This window comes from Saimiri boliviensis, chromosome 4, assembly GCF_048565385.1.
Source record: "Saimiri boliviensis isolate mSaiBol1 chromosome 4, mSaiBol1.pri, whole genome shotgun sequence".
NCBI classification, from domain to species: domain Eukaryota; kingdom Metazoa; phylum Chordata; class Mammalia; order Primates; family Cebidae; genus Saimiri; species Saimiri boliviensis.
Window position 1 is genome coordinate 13,039,342 of NC_133452.1, and position 22,712 is coordinate 13,062,053.

At 42.1% G+C, this 22,712-nt stretch overlaps 1 protein-coding gene and 1 pseudogene across 10 annotated transcripts in view; both read right to left on the minus strand.

The window, feature by feature from the left end:
• Window positions 1-22,712, minus strand: part of ARID1B (AT-rich interaction domain 1B) — a 438,299-nt gene that overhangs the window by 87,655 nt on the left and 327,932 nt on the right. For 8 of the 10 annotated variants that reach the window (XM_039467048.2, XM_039467065.2, XM_039467051.2 and 5 more), the window contains one exon: window positions 14,476-14,565. The exons of the other annotated variants lie outside the window; for them this stretch is intronic. In XM_039467048.2, the coding sequence (XP_039322982.2) occupies window positions 14,476-14,565 (90 nt within the window). The remainder of the gene's footprint in view (window positions 1-14,475; window positions 14,566-22,712) is intronic. 10 annotated transcript variants of the gene reach the window in all.
• Window positions 16,044-22,257, minus strand: LOC141584237 (farnesyl pyrophosphate synthase pseudogene; annotated as a pseudogene).

Below are 22,712 nucleotides of genomic sequence, written 5' to 3' on the forward strand. Positions count from 1 at the left end.
GCTCCCTATTAGCCCCTGGGTTGCTTCAGACCTGCAAGTCCCTGCACATCCGGTTACTCAGCAAGTATGTATCAACTTAGCAAATCTGTATTCTTGGGTTCCAGGCACGGTGCCATTCCCTGGCCTATGAGCAGCTGATTTTTAATGAGCACATATTATGTGCTAACAGCTTGTTCATTATTAGCACATTTCAGCTTCAATCAACCTAAAGACAGTGAGGCTCACAGAGGTTGACTTGTGAGGCCACTTTCAAACATTTTTCCCCCAACAATCCATAGTTTAGAGACCTATTTTCTATCATGATCCAATGTGCATATATGTTTACATGCTTACATATACCACACACACACACATACACACCATTTCCCAAAACAACGTTTACCCTTATTATGTATAATGCACTCTGATATTTTATGTGTCATAGAAAAACCCACTAATGGGAGGCATAGCTTAAAAAACAAGATGGTGTGCTGTGTCCTTTGCTGCAGCTTTTTTTTTTTTTTTTTGAGATGGAGTCGCCACAGCTGGAGTGTAATGGCGCGACCTCAGCTCACTGCAACCTCTGCCTCCTGGGTTCAAGCAATTCTCCTGCCTCAGCCTCCTGAGTAGCTGGGATTACAGGAGTCTGGCATCACACCTGACTAATTTTTTGTATTTTTGGTAGAGATGGGGTTTCACCATATTGGCCGGGCTGGTCTCGAACTCCTGACCTTGTGATCTGCTTACCTCAGCCTCCCAAAGTGTTGGGATTACAGGTGTGAGCCACCACACCTGGCCGCTACAGCTGTTTTCATAGGTGTGCCTGGAAGGCCACTTGCCTTCACACAGCTGCGGTGCACCTGTTCTGCATGACTCTGTTAGTGCCACCTTCCATGACATGCCTTGCCCTTCCAGGAAGGCAGTCACTTCCATAAGCTTGAAAAGCACCATGGATATGAGCTGTGGCAGGCCACTCGGCACACTGCCCATTTTTTGTGCAACTGTCTTTCTTGCCAGACTGTAAGTTCTAGAAGCTTTAAAACACACTCTCCTCTCACCTGTCCAAGCAAGGTATCCGGCATAGAGATAGAACCAAAAACATGTGGTCTTAGTGAACAATAAACCATCTTCATTCAGACCCGGTTGCTTTTACCTTACAAAATCAGCTTAATAAATCTGACAGTTTCGTTCTTCTCACAGAATCATTTCTGAGAAAAGGGAGGCGGCTGTCCAAGAAAGGGCCACTGTGAGAAGGAACAACTGGTAGCTGACAGCAAGGAAAGGCAAGGAAGAAAGACGAGCCCAGCAGGCCAGAAAGCACAGTTATGTCCGTGGCCTCAATCTCTACCAGACGCATCCACTCTCTCCATCTCCACGGCTGCTGCGAAGCTGTGAGGAGTGAGGGCTCCCGAACGCCTGGGCCAGATCGTGGCTTCACCACTTCCTAGTGCAGCAGCTTTGTGCACGCTAGTAACCACAAGGCATCACTTTCCTTTCCTGAAAAATGTGGATGACGACTGAGCCTACCTTGTAAGATGAAGTGGGGAAATGTGTAAAGCACACACTAGAGGTTCAGTAAAAGATAGCTAGTATTATTCATATTATTTTTAATGCAATCTACCATTATTTCCTGTCTGAATGACTCCAAGTTTCTAAACTAATTGCTCTTGCCAGGTTTCCCCACAAACCATTCATCAGTGAAGCCAGAAAACGCTGCAAGTCCTTCGATGGTGGTGAATCTCTGGAGATGGAAGGCCACACCTACGAGGCTCCTGGCAAGCCTCTGAGGCGCCCTAGGGAGCAGCGGCTCCGGGCTGGGCCTGCCTGTCCCACGCCTCCCCTACAGAGCCAGCTAGAGCTGAGGGGGATCCTGCCTCACTTAGCTCACTATGCAGAAAATGCTGCGCCCTTCCAGATAAATGGTTCCAGAAATAATTGGCCAGCCATGTTATTTGGCTCAGAAAAGCTCAGCTTGTCAGTGTTAGGCCACTCAACCAACAGCTATAGTACTGATTAGCTCCGGGCGGCCTAAGATGCAGTGTACATCCTTCCTGAGCTGGCAGATTCCAGAGAGAGAGAGAGAGAGAGAGAGAGAGAGAGATAGAGAGAGAGAGAGAGTGTGTGTGCGCGCGTGTGTGTGAGGAAAGTGTGTGTGTGTGTGTGTGTGAAAGTGTGTGTGTGTGTGTGTGTGTGTGCGCGCGCGCACGCATGAAAGAGAGAGAAAGAAAGAGAGGAACAGGGAGAGAAAGATCTCAAGATCTCTATCAAGTACCTGAACAGACTCCAAATGTGAAGAGAGCCCTGACTTCTGGTTACCACAGGATCTCAAGCACCCATGGCAGTGAGTAGCTTGTTTTGATGAAACAACCCATTGGGTTTTTTGTGGGGGTTAAAGGAACCAAGAAGACCGCTCCTTGCTGGGCACGGTGGCTCATGCCTATAATCCCGCACTTTGGGAGGCTGAGGTGGGTGGATCACCTGACGTCAGGAGTTCAACATCAGCCTGGCCAACATGGTAAAACCCCGTCTCTACTAAAAATACAAAAAAAATTATCTGGGCACGGTGGTGGGCACCCTGTAATCCCAGCTACTTGGGAGGTTGAGGCAGGAGAATCACTTGAATCTGAGAGGCAGAGGTTACACCACTGCACTCCAGCCAGGGCGAAAGAGTGAGGTTCCATCTCAGAAAGTAAAAGGTGATGATTACCTTTTAAGTCAGAGTATGCAGGACCCTGGCCCAGGACACGGTGCCCTGGCAGGTTCTGCCGCCCCACAGCTTATGTGAGGGTGTGAGCCAGACCCAGGCAGGCTCTACCACCTGCTAAGAGGCAATCACTTGTCCTCAAGTGATTCCAAAGCTACATGGTATTAACTTAGATATTGGACTATAATACAATTTGATAATTGTTTGAATTCCACTTTCTGTATATCCGATAGCTGAAGACAGGGGCTGTGGTGGGCTGTCACTCAGTCTTCATTTTGAAAGGATTGTTCTATGTAGGGGCATTCTCCTGTGAATAGTTAATATCAGCATCAGTGAGAAACTCCCATTCCCAGAATCCATTCTTGTTACATGGCAATGTAAGCAACATTAGCGTGAGTCTAGGAAAAATGCTGCATCGATCTCTATTACGGAGACCTGTGTTGAAGACTAAGTCAAGAGACATTTTTCTTCTATCACATAAAAAGATATCCCTTTACTGTGGTCTTGGAAAGCCGGCCAAGCTGGCCTAATAGCAAGCTGGTTGTTCTCACAGGTGTTTGAGACCCAGTGGCAAGCAAATTAGCATTTCTAAAACATTTACCTGTGTTAATCTGAGATAAGTGAGTTTTCAGGATCTTTCCGGTGTGTTCTGCAGCACTGTCCTATTTGTGGTTTGTTTAGTAGTTTCCAAAAATGCTATATGCAGGCTGGGCACGGTGGCTCACGCCTGTAATCGCAGTACTTTGGGAGGCTGAGGCAGGTGGATCACTTGAGGTCAGGAGTTCAAGACCAGCCTGGCCAACATGGTGAAACCCTATCTCTATTAAAAATACAAAATTAGCCAGGCATGGTGGCACATGCCTGCAATCTCAGCACTTGGGAGGCTGAGGCAGGCGAATCGTTTGAACCTGGGAGGCACAAGTTGCAGTGAGCTGAGATTGCATCGCTGCATTCCAGCCTGGGCAACAGAGTGAGGCTCCATCTCAGCAAAAAGAGGAGGAGGGGGGCTATATATGATTCTCTTATTTGTAAAATATATCTTTATAATAAAGATCCAATGTTGCTGTCTAAACCTTAGCAGACAAAAAAATTAAAGCAACTGATTTCTGACGTCCTTATAAGCAAATGACATCTTCTACATAAGAGAAGGAAAAAAAAAAAGAATTTTTTGTGTAGTAGGAATCCAGAAAAATTATTCCCTGGACAAGAGAGTGAGCTATCTTTAGAAGCACTACAGAAATTTTCAAAAATAGAATGCAACTATTTAATTTTAAAAGTAAGCTAAGTCCTTAAAGCATATTTGGGGGTAGACGACATAGAGGCGACAGGGAGGAAGCTGCAGGAACCGGAGCAGGCACTGTCAACGCTCCCAAATCCCAGGGATGGGTCCAGTTAAAGGAACCTCCAACGTAAATGCAATTCTAAGTTGAAGGGTGTTACAAAACTGAGTTGGAAACAAAGTCAAATAAAAAGTGAGAGCAAAACTAGGAAATTTGGGGAAATTCAGCTGGGAGGAATTTTAACATGGATCTGGTTTAGTCTCCAACTGTGTATTCTTTTTCTTTTCATGGGACATGACAAATTCTACAATGTGAGCATTAGAGACTTTTAAATCCTGTTGGAAAAAGCAGAGTCCAGCATGAAACCCAAGTCACCATTCGGCCTACTCATGAAAGAGAAACCAGCAAAGACAGAAAGCATGCGTGGCCAGGCCAGCGCAAGACAGCACAAAATCAAGGACAGAAAAATTTCATTTCTTCATCAAAGGTGCCTCGTCAGCCAGCAGAAAACTACAGCATAGTCAGGATACCGACAAGACGTCCGAGGTACCAGAAGCCACCAAAAAGCAAGCACGTTTTTCATTTGGCACATGGACAATTCATTTTCATGGTGGCATCTATTAAAAATGCAGAGAATAACCACCTTGTTTCTTCAAGCCAGTTCGGTAAAAGCTGCTTTGCCACATGTGTGCGCCACGGTTACGTGCCCTGCCACCTCTGCGGTGTCCACCCAGAAAGACAGGCAGAGGCGTCTCTCTTCACAAATAGGTGTCACATCCCCATTTGGAGAGAAAAATAGATTTAAAAAATTATTCTTGTTACATTTAAATATCTTCAGTGTTTATCTGCCTGCCTTCCTCTCTTCACAACATGAACCGCTTTGAGGAAGATGAAAACTAATGGTCCGTTCAAGGCTTGAACCCAGGCCCCCCTGCGCCACACCAGCTGTGCTGTTAGGTTAACTGACACAATGACTCCCTCCCTTCTCCACTACCACAGAGCCTGATACTTGGAGCCGGGCACAGCAACCTCTAAGCTGTCCCCATCTACCCTAAAAACTCCTCTCCGCTACTGACTGGTCCTGAAACTTACACCGCCCGAGAGTCCAGGGAGGGGTCAGATTGAGCACCCAAGATGGCAGATGGGGACAGAATATTCAGTCTTTCCTTATACAAATCCTGTCAGTTTTAGATGCAAAAGCCCACTTCAGTGCTGAGGAAAAAGACTATGTATGTATGGAGAAACAAAGAAACTACGTTTTAAGGCTTTTGACCCAGGTCTCACCTGAGGTATCTATACCTGATCTTACATTTACTATGTTCACAGTGCTTTGCAATTTTTACCATCGGATACAAAATCGTATTTGAACTATGCAGTATATCCATGATCCTCAATTCACCAACAGTCCAAGGATACAAAACTAGTTAGTGATAAAGCGTGTACCTAAACCCAGATCTTCTGACTCCAAAGTCTCTGCAGATTGAAATGAGAAATGGCAGATAAAACATGAGGTCCTGGACTTCTGAAAAACTGACAAGGCCATGTTCCGGAGTCTGGAGGAGAGTTTAACTGTGAATCCACTGTAATCTCAGCTGTTAATGGGTCACCAACACTGCACACATCTGGGCTGCTTCACATGTCGTCTAGCCCACAGGGGCAGCACCATGACTTGTTATGCTTCCTTCATTTGTTCACTCAACAAACACTGACTCAAGCACCTACTAAGAGCCAGGTTGCGGACCTGAAGAATTAGGACAAGATACACATGTTTAAGAAGACCCACAGGGGTGGTGAGGGTGCAGGTGAGGTGGCACGAGGGCGCGGCTGAGATGGCCCAGGGGCGCGGTTGAGGTGGTGTGGGTGCAGAAGTGTTCCAGTCGGAAAGTTCATATAAAGATCCCAAAATACGTTCAGTATGGCAGGTGTTTGAGAGAGAGCAGTGTGATGACAGGTAGGACAGCAAAGAAAGCTGGGGCTGGGTCAGGACAGGCCCCTGGACCACACAGGCCAGTGCGCCTTTATCCAGAGCGCAGGAAGGCAACTGAAGGCACATATGCGAGGAATGACATGCTCTCACCATTCTGAGGAGGTGGAATATGATCTCAGGGGCATGAGGCTGGGGATAGGAGGAACAGCAAGGAGGCTGTTAGGTTAACCAGGTGGCCGGACTAGAGTGGGGACGGTGGGCACTGGGAACGGGTGTGTGGGCACCTCTACTGGGGAAGAGCTGGTGGAGCTTGGTGACTCGTTTGGGGCAGACGCAGGGAGAAAAATAATTTTTGGCTTTGGAAAAAGGCATACAGACAATGTATGTCTTTTCGCCGATGCAGAAAAAACACAAAAGAAACAGGAAAAAGTGTTGTTATAAATCAATGAATTTACCTAAGATTCAGATGTTCTCAAATACTTTTAGTGAAGAATAATGAGACAATCACAAATGAGTGTTAAGTATTAAAAGCCCACTTTAATTTCTGATTCAAAAAATTACTGCATAAAGTAACAAAATGATGCTTATTTTGGTATGTTCTAAAATTTTGACTGATGATTCCTCAATGAATACAAATGGACTCTTATTCTGTATGACATTTGCTTTTCCAGCTTTGGGATGAGCCTATTTCTGGATAGCAGGCTTAAAAGGAACTTAATGATATACCTAACACCAGTCCTGGGCCGTGACTTCCTTCATTACTGACTAGCTTTGGCTTGGTCTACCATCTAGCACAGAGGCAGAGTTTTGAGGCTGAGGAAATTAGAAGCAGCTTTCCAAAGCGGTGTCTCGATACTCTCTTTTGTATAAAGCCTCCCATTTGGGTTTATTTTCATCTTTCACAGATCACAAAGAGGAAATCTTCAATTAAGAGCAGAGGCTGAGTTAATTGCATCTGGGGGTAAGGGCAGATTATTGTGGATGCCCTACCAGGTTGATTTATAAACATACACAGCATACATTAGGAAAATGATACATTTGCTCTTTAAAACTAGAAAGGTGAATTAAGAGAACATTTTCTGACAACTAGTATATCCTGTGAAACATCTCAGTATCTGCTGATTTACTGTCACACAATTGAGATTCCAATAGAAAGAAGAACAAAACAGTTTCCGTAGTTTTTTTTTTTTTTCTCCTGCAAAAACATAAAAAGGTGTCAAAGCCCACTTCCAAAACTTAACGATTACCTTGGTGGTCACCTTCATTTCAGTACTGACTTGTTAATCTGTTCTTGAATATTAAGGAATCAGGTCAATTAAGATATTCAAGAGTAATTTTCAAATTAAAAAAATAACTTTTGGTATAAATATCACCATGAAACTAGCTAGCAACAGCAAAAATATTTTCAAAATTTTACTTATTTCTATCTAAAAGCCCCTAGGTCATAAAGACCACAGTTAGGCTGGGGAGGGGCCTCAGCACCATCCATCTAGTGCCAGGCTCCAGGGGCAAGGGCTGTGGCTCACCCTGTACAGCTGTGCATTTACGGAAATGCATCTTCCAGAGTGGGGGTGGTGGGGGGCAGCAGTGGTAGCTTTAATCTTGTGCAAGATCTTAATGCTAACAGTGAGTTCAGAGGGACAAATACCACATTACAGCCAACTGACATACAGTATTCATTGGTAAAACTGTAAGCTTTCTTCATTCAAGAAGAATAAACTTTTTTTTTTTTTTTTGAAACAGTCTCACTCTGTCGCCAGAAGCCAGGCTGGAGTGCAGTGGCGCGATCTCGGCTCATTGCAACCTCTGCCTCCCGGGTTCAAGCAATTCTCCTGGCTCAGTCTCCCGAGTAGCTGGGACTACAGGTGCATGCCACCAAGCCCAGCTAATTTTTGTATTTTTAGTAGAGACGGGGTTTCACCATGTTGGCCAAGATGGTCTCGATCTCTTGAACTCATGATCCACCCACCTCGGCCTCCCAAAGTGCTGGGATTACAGGCGTGAGCCACCATGCCTGGTCACATTTTCTATTTTGATTGTCTTGTGCTTTGAGAGGGATTGAGAGCTGGATGGCTTTAGTAGTTTGGCCCAGTCTCTGCCGAGTGCCCACGAAGACCCCGCCTGCTGCCGCCATGGGGACGCTTGGCAGGGGAGGAACACCGACAGCCACAAAGGCCCTTGAGAAGCTCAGCAGGACTCACAGGAAGACACTGAATTCATTCTCTTTCTCCACTCATTGCATTAAAAGGTAAGACAAAGATTTGCCCCAAGCCAAAAGATGTACCCTATGAGAATAGAATGTGACTAGAAATTTCACGAGAAATTCTATTGACTTTGTAAAGAAGCTAAAATATACATACCATTAATTAGTGGGAATAAAATTATATCAAGGCAGTTAACATTCGGGTTTAATAACAGAGGCAGCACATAGAAAATGAAGACATACTCAATAATGAAATATTCAATGATAAAGACTATTCTGTCTAAACAAAATATGTAAGTTTGAAACCTCAGACTTTTGAAGTATAGAAATTTTGATTCAACTTTTTGCGGAAGTACCCAAAAAGAACATCTAAATGCCTGATCATACCCCATCTGCTATACACTTTTGCTGGGTAATGGCACTATCTGTATTTATAAAAATGTAGCTACTGACAAATATTACTACACGAACATCAGATTCGAAAGATGAGATTTCTGTGATTCTGCTGACAAACAGATGTCAAGATCCCTATGTTTGGCTGGACAAAATACCAGAGGCTTATAACAACACAAAATGTTATCTATTTTCTCTATAGAATTATAGAGAAAATACACGACTTGTCCAGCTCATCTAATGTTGGTGCCACTGATAAAGCAAAGTCCATTCTCAATCAGGTACAGTATGCTTTAAATACAACTCTGTTTTTCAAACAGTGGAGAGAAAAAGCCAGTCCTTGTGTAGGTTGGAAGGTGGACAGAAAGGACAGTTGGGGGGCTGTTACTCCATAATTCTGGAAGATTTCACCCAGGATGCTTTCAGCCCCAATCTGACGGCCACACAATGGTGCCAAAGAACTGCCTCCAGCAACAGAATACATTTCCTCGCACCTCGCAGTCCTGCAGCAGCAGCAATTCTACTCGCATCCCTGTCCGAAAGGGGAAGTTCTTAGGGGTTCTGCTTCAGCATATCTCGAGGACTAATTAAATCCTCATTACTGCCTTCTAATTATTCAAATACTATGGGATTACACTAGGAAAGTCCCTGCTGGCAAGGGTTAAATAACCTATGTTGATTTTGAGAATCCAGATCTGGTTCAGACCTTCAGAAAATCACCAGCATTAACATGAATCTTTAACTAGACACCACTGTGAAATTAAAAGGGAATTCAATTAGAAGGTTTTCGAAAAATTAATTCTGACCTCTCTACATCTGTCCAAATAAATAAGCTTTCTTTCAGCATTTTCACCTAATTGCTAATCCAATAAACTAGAAGGGCATTTGTTAGTTTCATTAAACTTAAGGTGTCACCGGGGTTAAAAATGTGATAACTTTAATGTTAATAATTATTATACTTATTTATCTACTCAGATGACTATTCCATATTCCTCTAAGACTTATTGAGAAAGAGGACAATCTATTAATAAGCCATTTCCTAATGTTCTTTTTGAATTTCAAGACATACATGTTAAAGATTAAGAAATGAGGATAAAACAAATCTAAACTTCTCACCTACCATTTTTTTAAGGTTCACTTCAGTATTTTAAGGTTATCTGAAGTGTTCCTCCAATGCCTAGGTGGCCTAATTTACAGTGCTTTATTTTTTGGCAAGGTGATTTAGTAACAATTCTGTATATTGCTTTATGAGGTCTACAGAGAGATTTGGCTTGAAGTAAAAACCAATGGCAAATGTGTTACTACAGAATACTAAACTGAGGTTTTGACCTTTTTTCTTCAAAATTTACGTAAGTATTGAAGAAGTAAAGACCGAAAAATTGGAACTAATCTTCTTTATTTAGTTAAAAAGATGTTCCAGCAGCACAATACTAAATCAGGTTTTATATTGGAAAACAGATAAAAATGGAGAGGAGGCGATACTACGTAAGAGAGTAAAGAGCCGAATAAATCGCTAAAGCTTTCCCTCCATTTGTGACCTATGATGCTGTATCCATATTTACTTGCACAAATACCTTCTATACATAGAAAATATAAAACTGTAGACACTCACAGTTATTTTCATCTATGTTCAATCTGGGGACATGGATTTGTGACTGACGTCCTAAGACAAAACCCAATACCAAAACCACCGGATAATATGGGCAGTAAAATGAGATGGGGTGGCGATGGGAGCTGCAGGCTCGCAACGGCTGCTGTTAGGAAATCTGGGCACTTCACCGAGCTCACCAGAGGTTTGCAGAACCTCTTAAACACAGGGTACGTGGTTTATTAACGTATGCTTTTCCTGAATGGAAACACAAGGACGCGCAGAAAAGAGCGGAGCAAGGGTTCCACTTCTTGAGCCTGGAGGGACTCAGGCTTCAGGACAGTGTAGTCAGCATCACTGTGCCCCATGGGGACTCTGAGGGAGGACTCAGAAAACTGCACCTCCAGACAGAAGTAGGTTGCATCATCTCTCTCTATCATCTCATCTCTGTGCATATGTTTCTAGAGTCTTTGCATTAAAGAAAATGTTATCTCTTGTGGGTAGATTAAAAAAAGTATGTATACAGTGGAATATTACTATATTATCATAATCTTATTAAAACAAACTAAGTGTAAAAAGAACTGTTTAATTTGGTTATTTTAGCACTCAGCAGTAGAGAAGCAATGTCATTACCTTGTCTATCAGGGTCTATGGTTTCTGTGACATACCTTTTTTTCTAATTTTTTTGAGATGAAGTCTTGCTCTGTTGCTCAGGCTGGAGTGCAGTGGTGCAATCTCAGCTCACTGCAACCTCCACCTCCCAGGTTCAAGTGATTCTCCTGCCTCAGGCTCCTGAGTAGTTGGGACTAGCACACGCCACCATGCCTGGCTAATTTTTTTGTGTTTTTAGTGGAGACAGGGTTTCACCATTTTGGCCAGGCTGGTCTCGAATTCCTGACCTCAGGTGATCTGCTTGCCTCAGCCTCCCAAAGTGCTGGGATTACAGATGTGAGCCACTGTGCCCAGCCTGACATACTTTTTTTTTTTTTTTTTAAAGATGCTAATTCACTAATGTATTTCTTAGCCTGTTTCTTTCGGCACTTCCCTAAACAAGGAGGGTATGTATCAATTTTAAGGGTATAAATAAAGTTAAGTTACTTTCCAATATGGGGAAATCAATTTTGGGGACTTTCCTATTAAGAGTTTCCTTAGATCTACTTTCCATTGTGTATGCTGCTGGTACACAGCAAATGATGGTCCAACAAATGTTTTCATTATTGTATCAAAGCATTACAGTGACTGTCATTTGCCATTTATCAGATAAACACCTGATTAAATGGCATTTGATCAAAGGTTATTAGGAGCTAACATGTCTTCCTAAATTTTAACAAATAATAAAGCCATTTTCTTTACAGCCTGGCTACCCAGTACTGGAGGAAATTTCCCTCATGCAAGGCAAAGCATCATCTAACATAAAAGTCATTAAAATAGAAAGTTTTCCTTGTCAGGGTGTTGCCTAACCAGCAAACACATACAGAAGGGAATGCACATAGCTTGGCTTTGTGTCCCCACCCAAATCCCATGTTGAACTGTGATCCCAAATGTGGGAGGTGGGGCCTGCTGGGAGGTGACTGGATCATGGCGGTGGTTTCTAATGGTTCGGCACCATCCCCCTAGTGCTGTCTCCTGAGCGCTCATGACATATGGTTGTTTACAAGTGTGTAGCACCTCCCCTTCCGCTCTCTCTTCCTCCTGCTCCTGGCATGTACAATGTGCTGAATTTGCCTTCACCTTCCGCCACGCCTGGAAGTTTCCATAGGCCTCCCCAGCCAGGTCTCCTGCACACCCTGCAGGACTGTGAGTCCGTTAAACCTCTTTGCTTTAAAATGACCCAGTCTCTGGTGGTTCTTTATAGCAGTGGGAAAATGAACTAATACAGTATAATAACGTCTCTGACAGTCTTTCAGAGGAGGTTTACAGATCACAGTCATAAAAATCAATTCATTTAGCAACTTAAAAGATTTACATTTACTGTTTGAAAGAAATGGTCATAACCATCCAGATTGTTATGTATCTGGTATCAGTTACTGAAACTACACCACATATAATAAAGGTAATCAAAGGAAGAACCATAATCATATTAACATGGTAATTTCCACATAGTGGTACCACTAAAAAGCCTAGATTTTGCCTTGAAAGTGTGTATCCATGTAAGTGAAAAGCTGGAGTTAGCTAAGTTTCCTCATTGTCCTCTGTTCTTCACCTCTGGTTTTCCACACTGCCCAATTTTTCAAACATACATCTATTGGAAAGGGTTGGGTAAGACAATGTTCAAGGATCTGAGAGGGTTTCCCTTTTTCTTCTTAGTAACAAAGGCTAAAATTTTAAGACTTTCAAATAAGGGACCTCTTACCCTTTACCACTTGTTAAAATAAAAAGAGCAGTACCAGTGAGAGTGATGCTACAGTGCTATGGGGTGAATCTTCATCTCGGTTCTGGGCCTGACGCCAGTAGGCACCCAGTACAAGACAATTTCCTCCCCCATGCCCCCGGTGATCCAACAATACAACACAGGTGCAACTCACAGCCAAAAAAAAAAAAAAGGATTTTAGTGAGAATCCCACTTGCTTGGCACCAGCACACTATGAACTCTATAATGCCTTCAAGATACCAGAGCCAGATGAGGAGTTCACACAGATCCAGCAATTTATGGAGACAATATGGAATGAAGGGATGATTTAGAGCAGGTCACAGCAGAGAATTTAGGGAAACAAATACACATATTCATACCCTTATTAAAATCTATTTTAGTTTTTTTTTTTTTTTGAGACAGGGTCTCACTCTGTCGCTCAGGGTGGAGTGCAGCGGCGTAATCACAGCTCATTGCAACCTGAACCTTTCTGGGATCAGGTGATTCTCCCACTTTGAAAACCTATGATTGTTCCATTATAAGGCAGGGGTTCTCAAGGTTTGATCCTCAAGCCACTGGCATCAGCAATATCTGAGAACTAGCAAAAATGGAGGTTTTAATTTTATGATTTTATTTTACTAAAGTGTAATACCTGTAGCAATACCTACATGTGTCTGTATTTTTAAAAACGGAGGTTTTAAACGTCCCAATTCAAACCTCCTGCATTGAAAACCTGGGGTGGGACCCAGAAATCTCTTTTAGCAAGTCCTCCAGGTGATTCTCACGAAGTTTAAAAACCGTTAACTATTCTACTATTAAAACGTATTATATTATCAACCATGCCTTAAACTACAATAAAAAAGTTAAATATGTAATGGTATTAGAAAATAAAAAATTCATTTTATCTCTACGAAACGTTCATTTCAACACCAATGATGTGCAGATAAAGCAAATCTTCTCATTGACATTACTTTCTGAACATGCTGCTGAGTTTTTAACATGTAAAACAACTTAAACTTCATAATTCTGATCAGAAGCAAATTATCATCTTTACCACTTATATACAAATTATTATAAACTGTAGGGGTCGGGAGCCCAGTATGTATTAGCTGCCATGGTGGGAATTCTGGCCTTTGGGCCTGTGTGAGAAAGGAGGGAGTGAAGGACCATGGTTATCTCTTTTGGTGTGGAGTGGAGCAGCCTCACCCCACAGCAAGAAGTGACCTGCCACCACACCAGGGGTGCAGCAGGTACGCCTGTACCTCCGGAACACACCTATCTGGGTTAAAACCACCACTACCACCACGAGTAGCTTTACTGCTCCAGGAGAGAATGAAAACAGAGGTAAATACGGGTGAGCCTAAGGTCTCTGCAAGGCAGCAAGAAACGCCTGGCAGGGATAACGTGCAGGACTGAGCTAAAGGTCAAGAGCACCGGCAGATGTGGGGCCACTTCTCTCTAAAGGCTTCAGGAAAAGCCCATATTGGTTTTTTTTTTCTGGAACTGGCAGTAACTAGCCCTGAGAATAAGGGAAGTCACATGTAAGCTCTATGCTCCGCAGTGGCTCTAGGTGACTGCCCCATACACACTTTTAGGTCTGCTCCAGTTCCGACATCTTACAATTTATTAAGACAGGGTCTTGCTCTGGGTTTAAAATCTTACTATTAAGTATCGGGGAATAAGCAGTATTAACACAGCCCTCCACCCCCACATTGGGACTGATACCCGACTTGAGTCATTCACAGTTATCTTTAATGAGCTACATCAAATACCAGACTCCAGCCGTATGTACACTGTGCTTCAAGGTGCTATGCGGATACACACGTTCTTTGGGCCTTGAACTGTACTTTGATAAGACTTCACCCAACCTGCAAGAAAGCATCCTCCCTCCTCTCCATATTTGTTGGTAGGGTTATTGTTTATTTCTTCCACCTGATAAGAAAACATCCTTTAAAAAAGTGTTGATAAGGAGGCACATAGGTAAGCAAACTCACACCAGCCTTATCACCTGAAAGCACTATTGGCATGTAAGACATGAACGGGAGACGAACCTCTTTCCTGTGGCATTGGTGACTGGCTCAAGGCGGGATGGGAACTGGATTCTGACTGGCTCCCGGGTGGCTGCGGAGGCATCTGACTGCCTGTAAAACACAGGAGGGGAAGTGGGGATGGGGGAACCCTTTGCATTAATAGTGCAGTCATGCAAAACCAAGACACAGCTACATTCAATTTTTATGATCATAAAAGACATAGCCCCATTAAAAAAAGACATAGCTCAGAGTGTAATAGTTCCTCTTTTACCTGTGAAACAAAGAGGAAACATGAATAAACATATTTAGCAAAACACTTGCTCAAAAGTTGTTACTGAATGAGTTCCTGAACTCATATACGAATCAATCTGTGGCTGAAATTTCTTGCCACACACTTCTTCAATGTATATAAGAAAACGTAGGCCAGTTGGGCCAAACTCATCCTCCTGAATCTTACATGAATCTCCAGGTGAGCGGGCATGTGGAGTGGCTGACAATTACTCCTGGTAACATCCAATCAACACAGTAATAGCAACAGACTTCTAAAAAGTCTTCAGTATTCGTCAGAGAGTTAGCATAAACTTAGAAGACTTCCATTAAGAAACAAAAACCATACTATAAAATTCAGTATATATAATCAGTAAAGAAGGGACTATTATTCTGCATCTCTTTTGATTTTTATTGCTCATACAACAATCATATCTATTTAATTTCCAGTTTTAAATGTATGCTCCGTTTGTCTTTTCCAAACACACTGTAAGCTCCTTAAGACAGGAACCTTACCTGTATTCCTTCAATCTCTCTCTTATCATAACAAATAATAAATCATAATCTGGGAATATTATTTAAAGGAAGATACTTCTTACTATACTGATAAAAGAGAGATAATGAGTCATGTGAAGTCAGGAGACAAGATTTTGAAATTTAAAAATCATTGGAGGTAGCTAATGATCTCAACTCACTTTTTGGCTCAGAGGTTTAGATGCATTTTTAAGCCTAAAATTATAATGGAATTAAAAAGGCAGTTGAATTCAGCACAGTCCTCAAGGCACCAGCTCTCATGACATGAGAACCATGCTATTTTCTCTTCTACCCTCCCCGCTCGCTTCAGTAAATTGGAAACACAAATACACTCACACAAGGCACAGTCCTCTGGTACGAGACCCTGCCAGATCAGGCTAACTACTCTGACCCCATCAGACCCACTGCTTCACAGTCATGCATATTGCTCAAAAGAATCACAAATAACAGAGAAAACAATTAATGTCCTAAAGATCATTGCCAATTCACCCCCATGGAGTTCGGGACACACTGAACACAAAGCCTGGTCTTTTACGACGTACACCAACCAACCCTCTTGTGGTTCTCTAAGATGGGTCTGTTACGAACGTGGCCAGGCAGGACACGGTCCCGGAATTGTTACTCCTTACTAAGTCTCATCATGGTGTTATCTGTGACAGCCAGAGGGGCAGGAATAGGATTATTAGTTTAGATAACAGATATAAATAGCTGTTAAAATACTGCTATAAAACAATTGTTTTTAGGGGCTTAGGCTTCTTTCAGAGAAGAATGTAAAACTTGTTCATGTATTTCTTTTTTTTTTTTTTTGGAGACGCAGTTTCGCTCTTGTTACCCAGGCTGGAGTGCAATGGCGCCATCTCGGCTCACTGCAACCTCCGCCTCCTGGGTTCAGGCAATTCTCCTGCCTCAGCCTCTCGAGTAGCTGGGATTACAGGCACGCACCACCACGTCCAGCTGATTTTTTTGTATTTTTAGTAGAGACGGGGTTTCACCATGTTGACCAGGATGGTCTCGATCTCTTGATCTCGTGATCCACCCGCCTCGGCCTCCCAAAGTGCTGGGATAACAGGCTTGAGCCACCGTGCCCGGCCGTTCATGTATTTCTGAGTGTTCCTGAGTGTTTAACTGCTACTCTTATTTTCAGATTAAGTGAAAACCAAAGACCTGAATTTACAGACACTGAGAAATACGCACTGTGTCACCACTAGAAGCTGCTTTTCACATTACAAACATACCTAGTAGAATAAAAGACCTGGACAAATAGTATAGACTTCATTAAGTATCCATTTAGTTTCAGACATTTGTAGTAGATTAGCATAGTACCAAATAATTAAATGCAGAGTAAAAAACACTTAACATTCTGAACCAAAACAATTTCAAGGGTAAATACTGGTCACCAACTTGGCTACAGATCTACAAAAGTTGCTGTGTGTTCACTGCAGGGTCATGTGCTTCCTATGAAATACCCTAAGGCTTCCAATCTATAGCCCATTTAGAAATTTAAAGCACTCTGCAGCCAAATACTGACTTTTTAAAATGTCACTGGGGAATCAGCTGCAGCAAGACAGTAAGTGCTTACATTATAAGGATCACTTCTGCATGACAGGCTGGATTCATAGACTCATGACAGTAAAAACAAACAGTAATTCTATGTGAACACAGGGCACTGTGGCTTAGATGGTGCACGCCCGAGGCACTGCTCTTATGCACAGTATTTCAAGTAGAAATAAAAAAGGCTGTAAGAAATGCATCCCATGATTCATCCAATACCGCCACAGTCAAGCAGCCCTGCTGGTTGTGTGGTGTAATTCTAACACAGATGTCCCTTTAAAGCAATGAGAATATTCACATATTAAATTCATTCTGTTAAAGAAACACAAGCTTTATCATGATACGGATTCACCCAAACCATCTGATTCGTTTTCCTTTACTCCCTATTTTTCTATCCACAGCTTCATAACTACCAAGTCATAGTTACTATGATTTAGTAACTACAGTTACTAAGAAACAACTTGATCTTCCACAGGCATAGTTTAAGCATCCTCACAGCAGATAATGATTCAGAAAATGCATTTGAGAAAGTGACACAGAAGACTCATTTGTGTCCACGGCCCATATAAGAAGAAAATTCAGAGCCCTCCAAACCAACCAAATTCAGTAAACACCTTCAAAACTATGGATTTTTATATGACATGTGTTGGTCACAAGTAAAACCTTTCAAACTAAGTGCAGAAATAATTTTTAAAGAGAATGCTGCCAGGCAGTGAACCAACCAACCTTACTAAGGCATTTTAACATTAAAATCGTGTGTTCTTTCCTCAGCAATGTCTATTATGATGTAAGCATCATGGAAAAAAATACAAGTATACTATGAATCAGAATACGTTCCACTATTGTACACTTACATATTCTCCAGTGATCACATATACAACAATGTGCAAAATTTTGGTGCAGGACTGTCACCTGAATTTCTACTTTTACTGACATAAAATTATCAGCCTAAGTCTATGCTATAATTTTTTAAAAACATGCTTTTATTTTAAATTTATTTTAGACTTAGAGAAAACATGCAAAAATAATGCAAGGAGTTCCCTTATATCCTTTAGCCCACTTCCTCCAATGCTAACATCTTACATAACCATAATGCATTATCTAGACGAGAAACTTACCTAAAGACCTCATTTGAATTGTACCCATTTTTCTGCGCCATGTCTTTTTTCTGGGATCATCCCACGTTGCATTTAGTGACTTCCCGTTAGCCTCCTCCAGTTGGTAAGTACCTCAGTCCTTCCTTTTATTTTGTGAACTTGACCCCTTTGAAGAGTACTGATCAGTTATTCTGTAGAATGGTCCCAAATTTGGTTTGCTCTGATATATTATTTTTTCATCACTAAAATGAGGTTAATGCATTTGGGGAAGTGTACCACAAAAATGTCATACCCTTCTCAGTACAATCTGTTTTCCCTTTGTAGTTGGTAAGTATTTTTGGGAAGGTAATTTGGGACTATGCAAATGCTATGCCTCCTCAAACCTGCACCCATCAATTTCAGCATCCTATAGAAAACCTTGTTTACTTTTATTACAGTGCTATTGGCTACTGGTGATTCTCTGTTTCCTCTTTTTCTTCCACATTTAGTTACTGGACTTCCATTGTGAGAAGAGATATCTTTTTAATTTCTTATTTATTAGATTATTTCAATCCATATGGACTCACTGTGGCAGACACACCCTCGAGTGACCGCCAACGAGTAACACTTGTGAGTAATCCCCTCCTCCTGACTGAGAGCAGAACCTGTGATTATATCCAAAGAATGTGAAGAAAGTGATGGGCTGTGACTCCTGCAATTATGTCACATGGCAAATGTGAAAGGAGTTTGAAGACATAATTAAATTCCCTAATCAGCTGACTATGAAATAATCAAATGGGCCTGACATTTAAACCAGGTTCAGACCTTCTAGGAATTAGGCTTCTGTGGTGTAAATTGAGCCTAAGGCAAGAACATGGAAGGCCTCCAGAATCTCAGGATCTCACTCCCACGACGACAAGGAAATGAAGCTGCCACAATCTGAATGAAACTGGGATGGTTCCCCAGTCGAGCCACCGGATGAGGATGCAGGCTGCCCGACATCTTGATTGCAGCCTTGTCAGGTCCTGAGCAAGGACCCAGCTAAGAGGTGCCTGAACTCTCTGCCAGGGGAACTGAGATAATGAATGTGCCTTGTTTTAAGCTGCTAAGTTTGTAGTACATCCTACATCTTTTTTTTTTTTTTTTTTTTTCACACAAGAATTTATTTATTGAGAGCCTCCTCTCCCTGCCGTTGCAGTCTCTAGGTCACTTTTTCCTCTTCTAGATTTTGTGCACAAGCCCCAGAAAGATAGCTGGGGGCAGGGGTGCTGCATACTGTTCAATGAGACCCATAATGTGGTTGTAACTGCCTTCCTCACACTGCAAGAACACGGCCGGCAGATCCAGCTCCTCATATAATGCCTTCACTCGAGCCACCTTCTCAGCCTCCTTCTGCCTGTAATTTTCCTTCAGGATCTGGCGTTGTTCCAGAGTGGACCGTTGCAGACACTGGACCACCAGCATTTGTTGTCCTGGATGTCAGTGCCAACTCTGCCAGTCACACTGGGGTCCCCAAAGAGGTCAAGGTAATCATCCTGAATCTGAAAGAACTCTCCCATCTCCAGCAGGATCTTCTTGGCACTGGCATGCTCCTTCTTGCCATCAATTCCTGCCATGTACATGGCTGCAGTTACAGGAAGGCAGGAGTAGAAAGCCATCTGGTACTTGACAATAGATTTGTACCTCTTTTCAGTGAATCTTCGGATATCCCACATTGCCCTGGGGGGCTGTGATGAGGTCCAGGGTCTGCCCAATCTCAGTCTGATAGGAACTCTGCAGGAAGAGCTTGATCAAGTGCAGGTAATAGGGCTGCTCCTGGCAGTAGAGCTTGAGCAGGCTGTAGACACATGCTTCCAGAAGGATAGCATCATTGATGGCATCCAAACCCATGCCTGGATTCTGATACCAGCAGATCTGTCCCTGGCAGGTGAGGGATGAATCCATGATGTCATCTGCCACCAGGAAGAAAGCTTGCAGCAGTTCCACACACCAGCCCACAGTCAGGGCCCGCTGGAGACTATCAGCATTCTGTTTCCTTGGTTCCACCAGCTCCTGGAATGCTACTAGCACCGTCAAACCCTGTGATACTTGCCACCAAAGGCGGCGTACTCCAGGATCCAGGACCTCCTTGCGTCGGGCAATAGCATCTCCTGTCTCTGGGTGCCCCATCTCACCCTCAGTCAGCACCCTAACGATCTGGGAGAAGTGCTGAACGAAATCCTGCTTTTCTTGGGCATAAACATCTGATTTCTGATCTCCATGCATTCTGAGGGAGGAGCAAAGGGCTCTGTTCCTGGATGTGGGTTCCTGCTCCAACCCCCTACATATCTTTTGGGCTTTGCTTTTTTCACGCTGTCCTGGAAAGTACTTCCTATCAGTTTGCAACATTTCCCCATATTAAAAACAGCTCCCCAGAACCGCTTTGTGTGAGTGCTACATAGTGTACTCAACACTCTCCTGTGTATGGGCATTTAGACAGTTTCCAATCTTTTTGTGGATATATTTTTGTACTGTTGGGGTCTATCTTCAGGGAAAATTCCCTGAAGTGGCACTGTTGGGTCTGAAGGTTACACAATTCCAAATTTCCTTCCAGAAATTTTGTACCAATTTATATTGCTACAAGCAATGTTTAAAGGGCCTGTCTCTCCATAATCTAACAGAATGTGTTGTTGTTAAAAAAAATTTTACTAGTCTTACATAGGAAGTGGTGCCTGCAATTTCTGAATTTGTACTTCTCTGATTCTGAGTGAGTTTGACTACGTTTTTGTATTTGAGGGCTACTTTAATATCTTTTTTTTGTGTGTGAATTGTTCAAGTATTTCTCCTATTTTTCTGTTTAGGTTCTTAATCCTTTGCCCTGCAATTTTGAAGCGTTCTTTATATATTAGAGATAGTAGCCCTTTGTGGTATATATTATGAATATCTTCTAGTTTGTCAGCTGTCTTTGAGTTTTGCTAGTGTCTTTTGTAGTGGAATTTTGTGTGTCTTTTGTGTGGAAATTTTTTTTTAAGGTAGTCAAATTTATCAGTCTTTATTTTTATTGCCTTTGGATTTTGAGTCACAGTTAGGAAGCTATACTCTCTAAGCCAGGGTTAAAGAGGAATTCACCCTAGTTTTCTTTGAGCACATGCATGGTTTTTTTTTTTCATATCCCTCCAGTTTACTTGATGTGAGGATGGATCTAACTTCATCTCTTTGCACATGGCTCCCAATTATTCCAACACAATTTATTTAAAAAGTCATTCTTAGCCCAGTGACTGGAGATATCATCTTTGTCATTTAATACATTTTCATATGTATTTAGCCTATGTCTGGACTTCCTTTTCGATTCTACTGACCAGCAAACACTACTTTTAGTTGTAGTACTTTTATACCATGTTTTAATGTCCAGTAAGAATAGTGCACCTCACCTTTTCTTTTTCAGCGTTTTCTAAGTTTTCTTGCATGTTTTTCTATATGAACTTTAGTATCAACTTATCCAACCACATAAAATAGCTCACTGTTATTTTCACTGTAATTGGATTGAAATCATAACTTAAGGAGAACTCATGACTGCTGAGTTCATCCTATCCAAGAACAAGAAACGTCTTTCATGGGTTTAAGTCTTCTTTAGTTTCTTTCAGGTACCTAGAGGGTTTGCACATTTTCTTCCTAAACATGTAATCTTCCTTGTTGCTACTGTAAATGGGATCCTCTTCACCATGATGTGTCTTTTAACTGTTTATTGTTTGTGTATAGAAAGACTACTGCTTTCTGTATGTTAATTTTATGTCTTAATACTGCATTAAATGAATTCTTTCACTGCTAATTTGTCATTGACTCTCTGGGGTTTTCCAGGCATACTATTATATCATCTGTAAATAGACAGTTTTATTTCTCCTATACTCATCCTTATGCCTTTAATTGAGTTATCTTGCCTAACTACGTTGGCTAATATCTGTAGTACATTATTGAACAGTAGTGGAGATAGTGACGATCCTTGCCTCATTTGTGATCTTAGTGGAAATGCCTCTAGAGCTTCCCTATTCCATAACTGAAACTGAAGCATATACATTTTACCATGTTGAGAGTGTATCTCTCCATTGCTACTTCCTTGAGTGTTTTTATCATAACTAGGTGTTTTGTTAAAGAGGAGATTTCACCCCATCAGATGTATGTTTATGGTATATATTAATAACATAGTTGTTAATGTTGAACCAACTTTGCATTTCTAGAATAAATGCCACTATGGTCATTATTTTCTTTTTATAAACTTATTTATTATACTTTAAGTTCTGGGGTACATGTGCAGATCGCCCAGGTTTGTTACATAGGTATACATGTGCCATGGTGCTGGTGTGCTGCATCCATTGCCCCGTCATCCACATTAGGTATTTCTCCTAATGCTATCCCTCCCCAATCCCCCACCCGCTGCTATTCCTCTCCTAGCCCCCTACCCCTACAGGCCCTGGTGTGTGATGTTTCCCACCCCATGTCCATGTGCTCTCGTTGTTCAACACCCACTTATGAGTGAGAACATGCTGTGTTTGATTTTCTGTTCTTATGTCAGTTTGCTGAGAATGATGTTTCCAGTTTCACCCATGTCCCTGCAAAGAACATGAACTCATCCTTTGTGATGGCTGCATAGTATTCCATGGTGTATATGTGCCACATTTTCTTTATTCAGTCTATCGCTGATGGGCATTTGGGTTGGTTCCAAGTCTTTGCTATTGTGAACAGTGCCACAACAAACACATGTGTGCATGTGCCTTTATAACAGAATGATTCATAATCCTTTAGGTGTATTTTTTAATGTACTGTTAGATTCTGTTTGCTAATATTTTCTTTAGA